The sequence below is a fragment of the Panthera onca genome, chromosome B4 (genome assembly GCF_046562875.1).
Source record: "Panthera onca isolate mPanOnc1 chromosome B4, mPanOnc1 haplotype 2, whole genome shotgun sequence".
NCBI classification, from domain to species: domain Eukaryota; kingdom Metazoa; phylum Chordata; class Mammalia; order Carnivora; family Felidae; genus Panthera; species Panthera onca.
In genome coordinates this window covers 87,610,246-87,626,476 of record NC_138345.1, presented here as the reverse complement: position 1 = coordinate 87,626,476, position 16,231 = coordinate 87,610,246, and the positions used below count along the sequence as shown (strand labels likewise).

General features: G+C 33.4%; 1 protein-coding gene across 5 annotated transcripts in view; it reads right to left on the bottom strand.

Moving 5' to 3' along the window:
- USP15 (ubiquitin specific peptidase 15) overlaps nt 1-16,231 on the bottom strand; it is a 120,472-nt gene that overhangs the window by 70,947 nt on the left and 33,294 nt on the right. For all 5 annotated transcript variants that reach the window (XR_009617191.3, XM_060657086.2, XM_078449742.2 and 2 more), the window contains exons 4-5: nt 9,391-9,517; nt 3,010-3,155 (exon numbers count right to left, since the gene is read on the bottom strand). Coding sequence is in view for 4 of the 5 variants with exons in the window: in XM_060657086.2 (XP_060513069.1) it covers nt 3,010-3,155; nt 9,391-9,517 (273 nt within the window). In the remaining variant the exon portion in view is untranslated. The remainder of the gene's footprint in view (nt 1-3,009; nt 3,156-9,390; nt 9,518-16,231) is intronic.

Genomic DNA, 16,231 nt, shown 5'->3' with positions numbered 1-16,231 from the left:
TTGGATCCTAATCATATAAAACGTAAGCCTGTTTCAGAGCACATACAACAAACAATAAAGCATCAATAAAAAAAAATTTTAATGGAACCAGGTTGTTGAGAGTATTCTAATTAAAATATAAAAGTTATCTTTAAGTGTTAATACTGCCTACATTCAAGGAACGTGTATGAAGTACATGTGTAGTATATAAAGAATAAGAGCACTCTACCTACTATCCTGATCTCTCCCTGATCATACTTTTCTCCCTTCCTATCATATACAATTAATCATTCTCCTCAATTTTCTGATATCATTCCGATATAATCATATATTCATATATTTTCACAGATTTATAAAACTGAATTTAGTAATTTTGAACTCCTGAAGTTTTTCTTTACTGCAACTTATAACTCTACAGACATCTACATATGAACTACACATAGAAAACATGTCTTGGCATTACAAATTTGAATATATATATGTATATATATATACACACACACATATATATATACACACATACACATACGCACACACACACATATATATGTAAGCTTCAGTCATTTGGAAGACTTAAATTAGTTATAAAATGAAAGACTTTAGTTATACAAATTCCAAAATTATGCATTTAGTTATCATTGTTTATGGTTTGCTTTCCAATGGAAGGTCCTACAACTGAAGAATCAAACAAATATTTAAAGGTGAACCATAATATTTTAATTCCTAATAGTGTGTGTAGTTAAAATTTCATGTTTTACAATCAGATATTAATTTTGAAGGCCATCAGAAATGTTAATGTTCACTCCTTTATTCAAATATATTATTTTCTGAATAAAGTTTTGCTCATGGTTAAAACTTTCAAGAAGAAAACTATTTCAGAAATATTTCAAAATTTAATTAAGCTGAATGTGTGCATGCACACGTGCACATACACGTACACACTCTTTTAAGGGAGAGAGATAAGAATCGCCCATTTTGGGAGGCAAACTCTTCAATTATGTATCTTTGTTTCACTTTCTGATGTTTCAGTTTACTTTCAATTTCGGTAAAAATTTTAAAAAGTCCAGGACAATGTTAGTTCACTTATCATCAGTCAGAAAATAACTGTTTACAAAATCTGGAAAATTTAAAGCATGTTGTTTGAAACATCATTATTTCAAAAGATCAAATGTTCTTAAGGATATTTAAACTTGTTAAAATAATTTATCGTCAGCTGCAAGCTGATAAGTGCATTCCTATCAGGAACATCAAATTATTTAAATTGTCTAAGTCTCAGTTTTCTAGTGTACGTGATGGATGGATAACAGCCATTACATGGGCTCGATCCCAGAAAACATTTAAAGAAATGATTCCATGTGTTTCAAATTGAACTCTTGGAGCTCAAGACTTATGGATGGTAACTCAGGAGTCAAAGAGGAAATTGGCCAAGGAGGGGAGTGTTGACTAACCAACAGAGTTCCAAATTCCTTATACCAGCTTCAGTCAGGTTAACTCTGCTTGTAATTATAATACGTTAGTTTTTGTAAGATTTCCCTTAAGACTATAACTAAAATAAGTCTGAAAATTAATGTTTTTATAGCCCAATACATGACATCCAGTAGACTTTTACTAAAAATTAATTTCTTCTGTTCTGAATTTTTTAACAACTTGGATCAAAATACCAATGTCAATACTTATTTTTAATAAAACAGAACAAAATAAAACCCTCCATATATCAGAGCACCAGGCTCTGTGTTAGGTACTAAAAATAAAAACAAAAATAAATAGACACAAAGTCCAACTAAAACAAGGAACTCATAGTCTAGCTGGTAAGCTCAACATATAAAGTACATAACGAATGACACAAAAGACCTATACATAAATCATTATAAAGTTAAGGGAATAATTTTTTCTCCAAAGTAGAAAACTCCTATACCTGAAATAGATACTGAGAAAAATAGACCAGGAAAGGCTGAAGAGATGACGTGACATTTGAATTGGAATCTGAAGGATGAAAGATTTGATCTGGTTAGACTACATGACAAAATGGAATGGTTAATTTGACTATTTTGATGTTTAAAAGGACTTTTTGCTGGATGGATGCAGGCACTGGGAAGAAGGGTATAACAGGCAGATGGAATAACACAAATGAAAACACAGGAGTTTGGAATAGGATAGTATGCTTAGAGAACTACAAGCAGTTCGGTTTGGTACTTGTCAGAGTACAAATCACAAGGCAAGGATAATGTAAGATGCTGGAAGACTAGCAAAAAGGTCAAACCTTGACTTGCATGCCGTGTTAAGTTGCCTGGACTTTATTTAATTGTTAAGGAACCAGGAAAGGTTTATAAAAGGGAAACACTGACGTTTTACATTTCAGAAAGAGTATTCTAACAGAAATATGAAAGACTGAGAGTGGATATGCAAAAGATTGGATGCAGAGGGATCTGTTAAGACACTACTGATAGGGGTGAGAATGGAATAGAGAGATTAATTCAAGAAATATTTAGAGGGTAGAAGCAGTAGGACTTGTTGATTGTGTCTAAACATCTTCATTTTTCAACACATTCATTTCTTTGGATTGTATCATAAAGAAGGACCAAATTGGGGGTTGATACCTTAGCAGAGGCTGGCAAACTACAGTTCACTTAGCTCACTGACTGCTTTTGTAAATGAAGCTTGTTGTTTACATATAGTCCATGACTACTTTGTTACTACAAAGGCAAAGTTGTAGTTGTGATAGAGACCATATGGCCTACTCAGCCAAAAATATTTACTATTTGATTCTTTACAGAAAGTTTGCTGACCTATATTTTTAGCTGTTTTTCGATGGAAAATCATTTCTTTTTAAAAAGTAGGTTATTCTCAAGCTCAAGGAGGGAAGCAAAAGCTATTGCCAATGAACAGCAGGAACCGGGAAGAGATGAGTTAGAAAGAGGAAGCCAGAGAGAGTAGAACCAACTATAGATTGTCAAGATACTCATAAAGTTTGTGACTCCAAAAAGCTTCATGTATAGTATGCTTAAAATAAACAGTACTGCTAAACAATACCTGTCCTTGGTATAAACCAGCATCCTGAATGGTGCTGTCTGGTTTATTCAGTGGTTCAAATGTATTACTCATGTATTTGTTCCACAATCTGGTCTCCTTTTCATCTGGAATATTGAAGATTTTTCTTATTTCTTTTTCAATTGTATCTAGATTTAAGGAGGAAAGATATATAAATATAATACATATTTTAAAATATACCACATAGAGCTAAGTGCTCACCAGCATAAAAATCCTAAATTTAAAATACTGATATAATAGCAAGAATAGGTGAACAAATATGTAGGACATATATAAAGAACAAAAAAGATAAGACCGATGTGTTTTTTTACAAACAAAACGGTAATTATAATTCTGACAGATAATTACTTGGGAAAACAAAGATCTCACAAGGTAGAAAAATTTAATCATGTAACACTCCAGTATAATTTATATTATACAGGATGAAGTTTAACTTTTTACACATTATAAATTCAATGTATTTTTCTGATGATATGATGGACTCAGAAGAAGTATGAGTCACAGATGCTACAGATAGAAAATTTTATTTTTAATTGTAACATAACCAATTTTAGGATAATTTATATTAAATTGAATATAACTTACAGTTTGAATAGTTCACTAAAATTAAACAGAATAAATGGACACAAAGGAAAGTGCCTTCTTGAAGGGATGTCTGTATTAGTAAAAATATCTTGTTTTCATAGTAAAGCCATATATTTTCCTTATTTCTAAATCAATTATGTGAGTAGAAAAAGTATTTTTAACCTGGAGCAGCTTAACCTGCTATACAACAGGAGTCCCCACATATGAGAGCAGAGATGTAATTAAATTTCAGTGCCATACAGTTAAATGAATCTTTAAAATTTTTAAACATGAGAGATTATTAGAAAATAGCATTAAAACTATTGAATTCTGGTCAGTAACTTGCCTACCTTAGACTCATGAAAAGTGTAAAATATCTTATGACATATGAAGAAATATATAATACTTCTACATTTTAGAGTACCTGGCTAGCTTTGGGAAGAAATTATTTATAAAACACTAAACCTATTAATACATGTTCTCTGAAGAAATATAAAAACCTATACCTATCCTACTTCATTAATTTTAGTCTAAGAATATTGTTTATGCTCTACTTAGCTAAAATTCATTAATAGTCTTATAGTCAATGAGATTTTGATTAAGGCTTTAAATAAACAGGAAATCTTACAGTGTATCTGAAAACTTGGCGCAAATTAGCTAGAATATTTAAATAATTACACAAAATAAATATACTAACAGTACTGCTTTCTATTTTGGTGGGTTGGTCTTTTTCCTTTTTGTTCTTTTTATTGAAATATAAATATATAACAGAAAAATTCACAAGTCATCAGTATATAATGATAAATTTCCAAAGTGGGTACACCCTGTAACTAGCATCCATATCAAGAAACACAACATTACCTAGGAAGGAGGGTAGAGGAAGAAGCTGAGGAAGGGAGGTCATTTTCGTCTTTCTATAAAACTAAGTACTCTTTTTCCTGATTGCATAAATAATTCTTGCTCATTGCAAAAATTCAGGAAATACAAACACCACTGTTAACATTTTGTTATTTCTTCTTTCAGACCTTTATCTGTTAATACACAGATACATAATACATGGAGACACATATGGGAATTTCCTCTTCAATGAGTTCTGCAATCTACTCACATATAGGGGAAGAACATTAAAGACAGAAGAAAGGACTGCAAAGGCCCTGAGATAGGAATGCATTTGGCATGTTTCAGAATACTGTGGTGCAGCAGTGTGGCTGAAGTGAAATGAGCAAGGTGGAAATGGATTATATAGAATCTTGTGAGCTATGAGAATATACTATTTTATCTGAGTCAAGGGTAGGAGACTAGGCTACTGAAGCAATCAAAACCAAGGGAGAAGCAATCTTAAGTGGTCAGAATGAGAACAGATTCTGAAGGAACTGCTTAGAAGATACACTGTTTAGATTACATGCAGGGCATGAAACAAAAGAGAATCTGAATGATTCCAAGGTTTTGAGCCTGAGCAATTGGAAGAATACAAGTGGGGACTACTTAGATGGGGAAGAATGACAGGGTAGCAGGTTTTTTGGGGGGAAGGGACAGACTTTAGTTTTGTACATGTTATATCTTGAGATTCCTATCAGGCAGAAGTGAAGTTAGGGAATGATTAAAACTGGAATTGGGAGAGTTTTGGGTAGGAGATACAAATTCAAAAGATATCGATACACAGAAAGTATGTGAAGTCAGGGCACAGAAGGATATCACCAAAGAAATGGGGAAATCCAAGGACTAAGCATGGCAATACCCTGATGTTTTGAGATCAGAAATATGAAGGATCTTTTCAGATTCTCTGAGAAGATGCAGGCAGTGAGAACTTGTGCCCTGGAAGCCATGTAAAAAGGAAATATTTGTAAATGGAAAAGTGAGTATGTATATTAATTTTTGCTGGCAGGTTAAGAAAATGGAAGACTGATATTACCAACAGATTTATCAATGTAGAAGTAGAGACCATCATAGCAGCAGTGCCAAGGGAGTGATAGGTCTGAAGGTCTGATGCAGCAGAGTCAAGTGAGAATGGGAACAGAGTAAGTGGTAGCTAGAAAGCAGGATGCTCACATTGAGATTCAGCAGGTGCAGCTACAGATAACGACGATCTAGGGTATAACTAGGGAATTAATGCCTCAAATTGGATACTGATTAAAGGTCACTTGAGAATGTCAAGGTATTGAGAGGGTGTGCAGACTTTTCCACATACGAATCTGACTGTGTCAGGCAGTTAATAAAAAGCATAGAGGTAGAAAAATTATTACCTCATATAATAAAAACAAAATTGTTGTGACAAACATTTCTAGTAAGAATATTTAATAAAGTTAAGCAATTCTATTAATAAATTTTATAGAAACAAAGTACTTTTCAATAAATTTTGTAACATTGTTTTTTCCAGTGTATTTGTAAAGAAAAAATAAAAACCTAATTTTATATTTCTTATTGGAACATTTTCTATATCCGAATATGTCAATTTAAGGAGAAAAATACTCAAAGGCGAGGCATTTTGGCTCTGAATGAGGTAAATTATTTAGATCCTGCCTGTGGCTATTATTATTATTATAAGTCAGTGTAAATAGTAGTAGCTGAAAATGAGTTTTGACTTGGCAAAACCAGAAAACAAATACTTCTATTTCTTAATTCTATTTACATAGCATATAGCTGTATTTTATGGACATAAATATTTGGATCATTTTTAATCAAGATGAGACAAGGGAAAAATATACATCCCATATTTCCTTTCTTATTATCCAAATTTTTTTATCATTTCAAAACTTACTTCCTTTAGAAAAACAAAATCAGCCCAATTAACCCTTGCACAGATTATATTAGGCAATAATTAAGAGATGAGACTGTGTCCAGTTAGAATATTTCCACTTGGAACCAGGGTGATCCTAAGTAAGTCTTTCAACCTTTCTAAGCCCCAACTTCATCATCTATACAATGAAGATAAAGTATTGCTGAGGTTTAAAAAGAAATTTCCTACGAAGTGCCAAAAACATAGTCCCACAACTGCTAACTACTATGATAACTATTTTATCAGGTCTCTAAAATTCCCAGTTTAACTTTAATTTTTGTGAAGGTTTTACAAAATTTCAGTTTTTGTAAAACCTTTTGCTTAGAGAGCAAACTTGCTCAAGTACAGATTACTGAACTTTAAAAACTAAGACCTACAGTAAGAAATCGTGGCCCTATATACACGTGTTGTTTTCTATTGTGATATTTTCTGTTCCATTCTTTTCACTCCCAAACTACTTATACCACCCAGAGTATTGACAAACATGCTCTAATACAGTAAGAAACTTTGGCTGTACAAAAATTCAGTTCACGTACAATTTTAAGGTATATATCCAAATGTATGTAGCATTTTAAAGTATTAGTATGTTGATTAAAATCTATACAAATCATAAACTTTTCGAAGCAGATTCTTTATAAATGATTTAACTCCATAAGACAAATTCTTATGTAGTACTTAATATGAGAACTCCACACTGCTTGTACTGAAATCAGAAATTAAACCAGCTGATCTTCATATAATGAGCTTAAAAATATTATTCCGTGAACTAATGTTCTAAAATAAGATTTCTTTTATAAATTTTTTTTAATTTTAATTTTTAAAATGTTTATTTATTTTTGAGAGGGAGAGAGACAGAGCTTGAGCAGGGAAGGGGTAGAGAGAGGAAGACACAGAACCTGAAGCAGGCTCCAGGCTCTGAGCAGTCAGCCTAGGGGCCCGATATGGGGCTCCAACTCATGAACCACGATCATGACCTGAGCCGAAGTCAGATGCTTAATCAACTGAGCCACCCAGGTGCCTCTCTAAAAGTAAGATTTCTGATTGTCCCATATTTATACATAATTTTTCTACAGAAATAAGCTAAGGAGAAAAGGAAATACCAAACTCTAGTTTAAAATAACTAGAAAACATTATCTGTATAGTAGCTTCTCATTTATATTCCAACTAGCTGAACATTTCAGACATTATTTAATTTCAATAGACTACCCTTATTAGACTTTAGAGTCTTACTCTGCATATTTTAATATCATGATTAATGCAATTTTATATATATTGATAACTTAAAAATTTTTTTTTGAACGTTTTTATTTTTGAGAGAGAGAGACAGAGCGTGAGTGGGGAGGAGCAGAGAGAGAGGGGAGACACAGAATCCAAAGCAGGGTCCAGGCTCTGAGCTGTCAGCACAGAGCCCAATGCAGGGCTTGAACCCATGAACTGTGAGATCATGACCTGAGCCGAAGTTGGTCGCTTAACTGACTGAGCCACCCAGGTGCCCCTATATTTGATAACTTTCAGTTTTTCACATACAGAAGAAATGTTTTATTTTCCTGAATATGTTCCACAAGTCTAGAAGTTCAAAAGTCAACTAATTGTACATATTAATATAATAAAATAACATTTATATATGGAATTCTTACTATTTTAAGTATTCATTGTATTTTTTTAAAGTTTGATTTTGAGAGAGAGAGAGCACACGCACATGCAAGCAAAGGAGGGGCAGAGAGAGAATCTCAAGCAGGCTCTGCACTGCAGCACAGAGCCTGACGCAAGGCTCAATCTCGCAAACCGTAAGATCATGACCTGAGCTAAAATCAAGAGTCAGATGCTTAACCAACTGAGCCACAGGCACCCCTTAAGCATTCATTTCAGAAAGATGACTTAATGAGTTTACTAACTTGCATCACAAGCTTATAAATGTTCTAGGTAAATAACAGAAAATCCATACATAATATTATATTTGTAAAAACATGAGGATTAACCAAGCAGTAGGTATTGAAGAATGGTGTTATTTCATGGAAAATACAGTTTTAAAAGTATCTTCTGCTGTGAAATGGGTAAGTGGTGAAAGTCAAATATACTTGTGAAATTCAGAAATATTTTTATTTGCTTTTAACGAAAGTATACTTAATGACTGGTTTCAACAAAGAAAGCTATACATAAATTTGCAATTTTTTTTTTTTTTTTGGCTGAGAAGTTCTGTTCATTAATTGCTATGTCTCCACTGTCTGTCTACATTTTCCAACAAGATCAATATTACCATTCATCTTGTTTTCCAATAACTTTATTATAAAATAACTACCTTCTATAATTTTTATTTTGAGCTGTGTTCTATGAACTACAATTTTGTTATTAAATCCATAATCATTTATTTAAAAAATATCTTATTCAACATATTCTGACCTTAAATTAAAATGTGACTTTAAAATACAATAAAAAATTGCATATATTTTAATACGCACTTATATGTGTAGATGTATAAATATATAATGATATGTAGATATATAAATATACAGAGGGAGTTGGGTACACTTGCAACTATAATTTCCTAATCCACTCATTGTTAAACAAGAAAAAAATTAACATATCATAAAAATGCTAACTCTACTAAGCCTACTGCCTTATTTAAGTAGCTACTTAATTGTATTTAAAGTCCAAAGAACAGGAAAAAAGAAAATAAACAGTTGTCATTTTCCATGGTAAGTAACAGTTTCCATGTTACTTACAGTTCTCTACTTTAATTTATACTCATGTTACAAACATGATATGTATTTTTTCAAATGCTAAATTAAAACAGTAATTATTTCATTTTTTTAAGTAAAATAACACAAATAATAAACTCATCTAATAATGTAAACTAGATCTAGATATGATAAATGATTCAACTCTAGGCTAAGATTTGTTGCCTCAAGCTTGGAAATCTGTAATGTTTAAGTGTAAACCTTAAAAAAGTTATCATCCTAGAAGCATATAAGAAATAGAATTACAGTTATATTTCTAATAGCAATGGACAGGATGTTGCATACCTATTGTGTCAGCTTTGCTAAATCTTCGAGTTACAACATTGTTCATGTTTCCATTTTCACAGAGCTTCAATTCTGTGAGATATACTTCTACTTTGCAGTGCTTTACAAACATACCCTGTTCAACCACCTAAAAACCAAAGGAAATCAGTTAGCCAAAGCTCAATATATTTCACTGTCTCTAACAGCAATCAATATATATCTCTAAAGAGGCTTTAGAAAAAAACTACGGATCTCCAATGAAAAACATCTATTAAGAACTGTCAATATAAAATAAAAGATACTAGATAGTTTGAAAAGCAAGAAACATATTTGGAAATTTTAATATTTAACAGAATATGAATAATCATTTTAGACATTAACTAGTAGTTTGGAAAGGCATTCTACTGATCTATGAAGATACTTTGGTATACTATAAATAACAAATACATTCAATATTTATAATGAGAAAGTTTACCCCAAATGTAAATACAGCTCTGATTAATTATCCAGACCTACTTCTAGCTTTTAGTACTTGAGCTCTAGCAGAAAACCTTTAAATGTGGTAAGTTTTATAAAATCTCAGTTAGCAACAGCTAACTCTATATGTTAATTCACTCTATATGTTAAATCTTTTAAAATAACTCCAAATTACTGCTGCCAAAATATTCAGCTATGGTCTGTAACTGATACGTTAGTTTTCCATCCTAAGATGACTTTGTTTGACCTTTATATACGCCCTTAGTAATTCTATTCAACAAATGGAAAAAAAAAAAAAAAAAGCTGCTAAACATGCAAGCAACAAAGCAAAAAAAGAGTAAAAAAAAAAAAAAAATATATATATATATTAGGGTCACCTTTTAAATAAGTATATTTCCTTTTGATCTTCTAAAGGTTAACTGTAGGATTTCAGTCATGAATACTGTTTCTGAAAATAGTAATCGGCCTGATATGTGATACATTAGACAAATATGGCAAAAGGGAGGCTCCAAAAGACTGTTGTACTCACAAGCTTAGCATCAGTTCAGTAAAGGACTTACAAATTTGTCTTTCACTTGCAGGGAAGTTGTTTTAGATCAACAAATTCAAATGTAGCTTAGCTAATATTTAATGTCCAATCCAACACTAATTTTTATGATACTCTTTCATTTATATTCTCTTAATTATACTTGTTATATTCATATTTCTAAAACAGGCCAACAGCCTGCATCTCTCCATCTTTTAATTTTACAAACTTAGTCTCTTAACTAATGAAATTTGTTTTAAATTCCTTTTGCTTATTTATTTTGAGGTTAAGAATGTAACAAAAGATACCATATCATTTAATTTTATAGGATTACTGGTAGCTATATTTAAGAAGAAAAATTAGAAATCAAATATTCCTGTAAATCATAAATTTCCACTCTGGGACTCTAGTATCTGAGTGAGAATCCTAAAATAGTATTAATACTAACCATTGGCAGGTTGCTAAAACTGAGGTGGCTATAGGCCTCATTTTTAGGAGGGAAAAATGGAATGACCAATAATAGAATAGGGTAATAGGATAACAAAACAGGATAAAATAACAAAAAAGAAAATCCCTTATTATGATTTATATTGAGATATATTTTCTTCTAAATAAGCCTATTCTTTAAAAAATGAGAATTAATTTTAATAATACCAATAGATATTTTCCTGGAAAGAATCTGGTGATTCAACTATCAGAAACTCATTGTAAACAATGAAAACAAAACACCAAGATTATTTCAAAATCCACTTTATTGGGTTTCAGGATTTTTCTCATTTTTTTTCTTTTCTCCAAAACTATCTTATACTATTAAAACCCTCATCATCAGTACTCAAAATACTACTGTTATATTTTACTTCCAAAAGTAGTGTAATAAAAAGATGTTCTTTAAATAAATGTGAGTTTGTCCTCTCAACTGTTTTTATTTGAAAGAACCATACTATATGAATAATTAAAGCTTGAATACAGTAGCTCCACTGCAGAGAAAAATAATTACCATATTTATGTATGTGTTATTACGGTTTTATGTAGATTATTTATTTATATAACATCTTATTTATATGTATTTATATAAAGTCTACTGCCTTATTAAAAATGCACAGAAAATAACCATTTAAAATAATGACTATGAAGACTGTGCAACAGGAAGAAACAGGCTCATAAAAAACAAGGTATAAAGTTATATTTACCTAATTATTATAAACATTGAAATATATATTTGAAATTAAGACTGGAATGTGAATATTCAAAAACAGTAGTTATGTTTCAGAATTAGAGATAACCACAGAAATATTTTTTTCTAAGTGAATTATATTAATATGAATAAGAAGCAAATACAAGATGAAATCTGGCTCCCTGTCCAAAATTTAAAACTTATGGCTAAATAAAAGTAATTCCATTAATTGATATCCACAACAAAGGTAAAATCTCTTTACTAGTGAGGGAAATAAAAATTTATATTGAATTAAAATAAATATAATTTCGGGGCGCCTGGGTGGCTCAGTCGGTTAAGCGTCCGACTTCCGCTCAGGTCACGATCTCGCGGTATGCGAGTTCGAGCTCCGCATCGGGCTCTGTGCTGACCGCTCAGAGCCTGGAGCCTGTTTCAGATTCTGTGTCTCCCTCTCTCTCTGCCCCTCCCCCGTTCATGCTCTGTCTCTCTCTGTCTCAAAAATAAATAAATGTTAAAAAAAAAAAAAAAAATTAAAAAAAAAATATATATAATTTCTATTTGTTCATTTTGCTGTGAATATTAGCATTTTCCCCCCTTTGGAAACAGCAAGTGATTTCTAAGGAAATCTGGTATCTAAAACAAGTTGATAATATGGCCTAATGGACACATTTACTATTTTTGAGGAGTTAGCTGCATTCATTTTTGTAGCACTTACTGAGTACTATGCTTATCCTAGTGGTAAAAACAGACAAGTAGTGAAGTCTAACAAAATTTCAAAATCATAGGTGTTAATACATAAAAAAATCCTACATATGATATTCCATCCACAAATATTTCAGGACTTATTTCTTCAAAAACAAGAAAACAAGGACTCAGGACCATAATACCACATCACACCTAAAAAAAACTTTAAAACTAGGGGCGCCTGGGTGGCTCAGTTGGTTAAGCCTCCAACTTTGGCTCAGGTCATGATCTCATGGCTCATGAGTTCGAGCCCCACATTGGGCTTTGAGCTGACAGCCCACAGTCTGGAGCCTGCTTCCAATTCTGTGTTTCCCTCTCTCTGTCCCTCCTCTACTTAGGCTCTGCTTCACTCTCTCTCTCTCTCTCAAAATGAATAAACATTAAAAAAATTAAAAAAAAAAAACCTTTAAAACGAATCCTTCATATCAAATATCCAGTCAATATTCAAACTGCCCCTACTGTTTCGTTTTTAATATACTGTTTGAATCAGGATCCAAATCAAGTCCATACACAAAAGTCTCTAAAATGTCTTTTAACTGCAAGTTCACCATGCATTTTTTTATTCTTGCAATTTTTAGTAAAACTACTTCATATTCTTGCAATATTCAGTAAAACTACTTCAATGAGATACATTCTAAATAAGATGCATAGTTATCTAGTTGCCCCTCTTTTTGTGATGTTGGTAGGCATTAATTAACCAGTGCTGAAATCAGGGATGGGGAAACTATGACCCCACAGGCTACATCTACATCTGACTTGCCATCTATTTTTGTATAACATTCTACTAGAACACAGTCATGCCCATTCACTTATGTATCATCTATGACTGCAACCAAAACAGCAGAGATGAATACCTTCCAGAGACTACCATGGCTTGCAAATATTTACTATATGCTCTTTACAGAAAAAGTTTGGTGACACCACCCCCCACCCCAAGCATTATTTTATTTTTGATCAGTCTTGCCCGGACTCATCTTTATTTTACTGATCTAATTTTACTGTTCTTTATGAGCCAACTTTGTTCATTTAATATAGTTTTTTTTTCTATTTTATGTTATTGTTTCTTGATTAGGCTTAATTTCCTTTTCGTAACTCCTTGAGACAAAAGATTTTGACTTCTAAGTATTTAAGCTAGCACATTCTAAGGATGGCTTTAGTCATTCTTTCATGTTGTGTTATTATTATTCAGTTTAAAATGTTTAATTTTACATTGTATTTCTTAAGGATTACTTTACAAGTATAATGTTCCATTTCTAGATAGCTAGGAGATTATCTAGTTACCTTTTTGTTACCAACTTCTAAATTCCACTGGGGACAGAAGTCACTGAATAATTTCTAACATTAGAAGTGCATTGGAATTTGCTTGATGGCCCCGCATATGGTCAATTTTGGTAAAAATTCCACTCAGGAAGAATCTGTATTCTGCACTAAGTGCAATGCATGTCAATTAGGTCATGCTGTTTAACCACGTTGTTCAAATCTGCTTCCAAGCTCAATCATGTGGTTGCTGGCAGTTCTCAGAACCTCTCCAGCTGCTGGCAGAGAATTTAACTCCTCATTATGTGAGTGCCTCTATAGGCTGCCTGCATGGCAATATGGCTTCACTCAGAGTGACTGACCCGAGAGAGAGTGAGTGAGTGAGTGAGTGAGTGAGCGAGCGAGGGAGGGAGGGAGGGAGAGAGTGACAGAGAGCACACGCGTGAGTGTACACACAAAAGAGCACTTCCCAAGTTAGAAACACCAGTTATCTTTTCTTTTAGAAACTAATCCCAGAAGTGACATACTATCACTTCTGCCATATTTTACTGGTCACACAGACTAACTTTGGTACAACATGGGAGATTACACAAGAGTATATAAGTAACAGGAGGTGGCAGTCACTGGGAAGCTTTTTGAGGCTGGCTACCACAGTCCACTCTCTGGCTCCCAGTAAGTCACAGTCCCTCCCTACAACATGCAAAATACATTTACTCCCTGCAAAGCCCCCATTAGTATCACCCAATTATAATATCAACTCCAAGTTTAGAAACTTGTCATCTATATCGGATCCAGGTACGGATAAGGCCTTAGATATAGTTTCTTAAACATCTTGGGTATAGTTCCTCTTTATCTATAATCCTGTGAACTACAATATAAGTTTTCTGCCTACCATACACCCTAAATAAAATGGTGGGGCATACAGAAGACAATTTTTTTAGATATTCCTCTTAAAAGGGATGGGGATGGGGTGGGGAGAGAAACAAAGGAGTCAACGGTCCATGGAAATTCTGAAATCCACCTGGGCAAATACTTAAAGTTCCTTGATCAGGGCCTGAAAATGACTCTTTACAACATTGTTTGTTTCCTGAATCACACTTTTTTTCATGAAAGTTAGCACATGTGTGCAGTTGAGTAAATTCTTAGTCTGACCTCTGCTTGTAGAAGTCTCAGAGATCAAAGGCCTCTTTGATCTTAACACTGTTTCTGTACTCCAAGATGGTAGCAGTTCGTGAAAACACCACAGGTCTCCAGTGGATCTCACTGGAGTCTCATTCCATTAGACAAAAGTCACATCCACAAATGTCCTCTAGATATGTCCTATCTTGGGTTTATGCTGAAAGCCTGAAGGGCAATGCTCTTAAGCTTCTTAGAAGCTCTACTGTTCTTAGAAGCCACATATTGAAAGGAAGTGTGAAGTACACCCTGAAATTCTTTAAAGGGCCTTTTGTCTGAACAGTATTGTGAGGTACCACCTTTGACTTCTCTGAGGTCTTAATAAAGAATTTTACAGTTGTACTCTTGGCTTCAACTTTCGTTCATGCTTTCCTGAGAGTGACTTAAGTTTGATCTTTGCTTGGGAACACATCAGAGTTTCAGCATTGTCGTCTGGAGAGGCCAAAGATCTTCCAAACCAGGAAGTCTTGGCTCCTTTTTAACAGCCCTTTCTTTAGTTTCTCTCTCCCTTCTCACATGTGACTATATGAAGCACAAGAAGAAACCAGTCAGTACTTCCAATATTTTGGCATATCATTCAGCTCATTAGATATTTTTTTACCTTTCAATTTACTGCAGTTGACAAATGCTGCTAAACTTTCTGCTACCTTACAACAAAGATCACTTCTTCTGGGTTCCATTAAGATTTTCCTCACTTTCCTGTGAGCCCTCACTGGCAGCCTCCTCAAAGTCTAAAATTGTGCTATCAATTTATTCAAGGCACTTTAAGCTTTCATTAATACTCATAATTTCTTACAGCTTCTACTCCCTGCCTGGTTCTAAAGCCACACCACACTTCAAATTTTGATAAGGCAGCACACTATTTCCAGAACTACCAAAATTAGTTCTTAGTTTTCTTTTATATACTTTTTTGTTTTGTTTTGTTTTGTTTTGTTTTGAGAAAGGGAGAAAGAGAGAATCCCAAGCAGGCTCCACGCTCAGTGGGAGCCCACTGTAGGACTACCACAACCCCAGGACCACTACCAGAGGAGAAATCAAGAGTCAGACGTTCAACTGACTGAGCCACGCAGGCATCCCAGTTACTAGTTTTCTAGTGCTGCATAATATATCATCCCAAAATTCAGCAACTTAACATTAGTTCACATAGTTTCTGAGGGTCAAGAACCTGGAGCAGCTTAGCTAGGCTGGTCTGCTTGGGGTCTCTTATGAGATTAAGGTCAAGCTGTAGGCTAAGGCTTCAATTATCTGAAAGCTGTAATGACACTGGAGGATTCACTTCTGAGGTCACTCACATGGTTGTTAACAGGTCTCCATTTCTCTCTATTGCCCAGAGATCTCAGTTCCTTACTATATGAGCCGTTCCACAGGCTGCCTGAGTATGCAGTTAAACTTCCCAGAACGAGAAATGACAGAGTGCAAGAGGGTGTGTGCACCCAAGATGGAAACTGAGGTACCTTCTATAATCTCATCTTTTCTATTTTAATGAGGTATTATTGAAATGTAACATT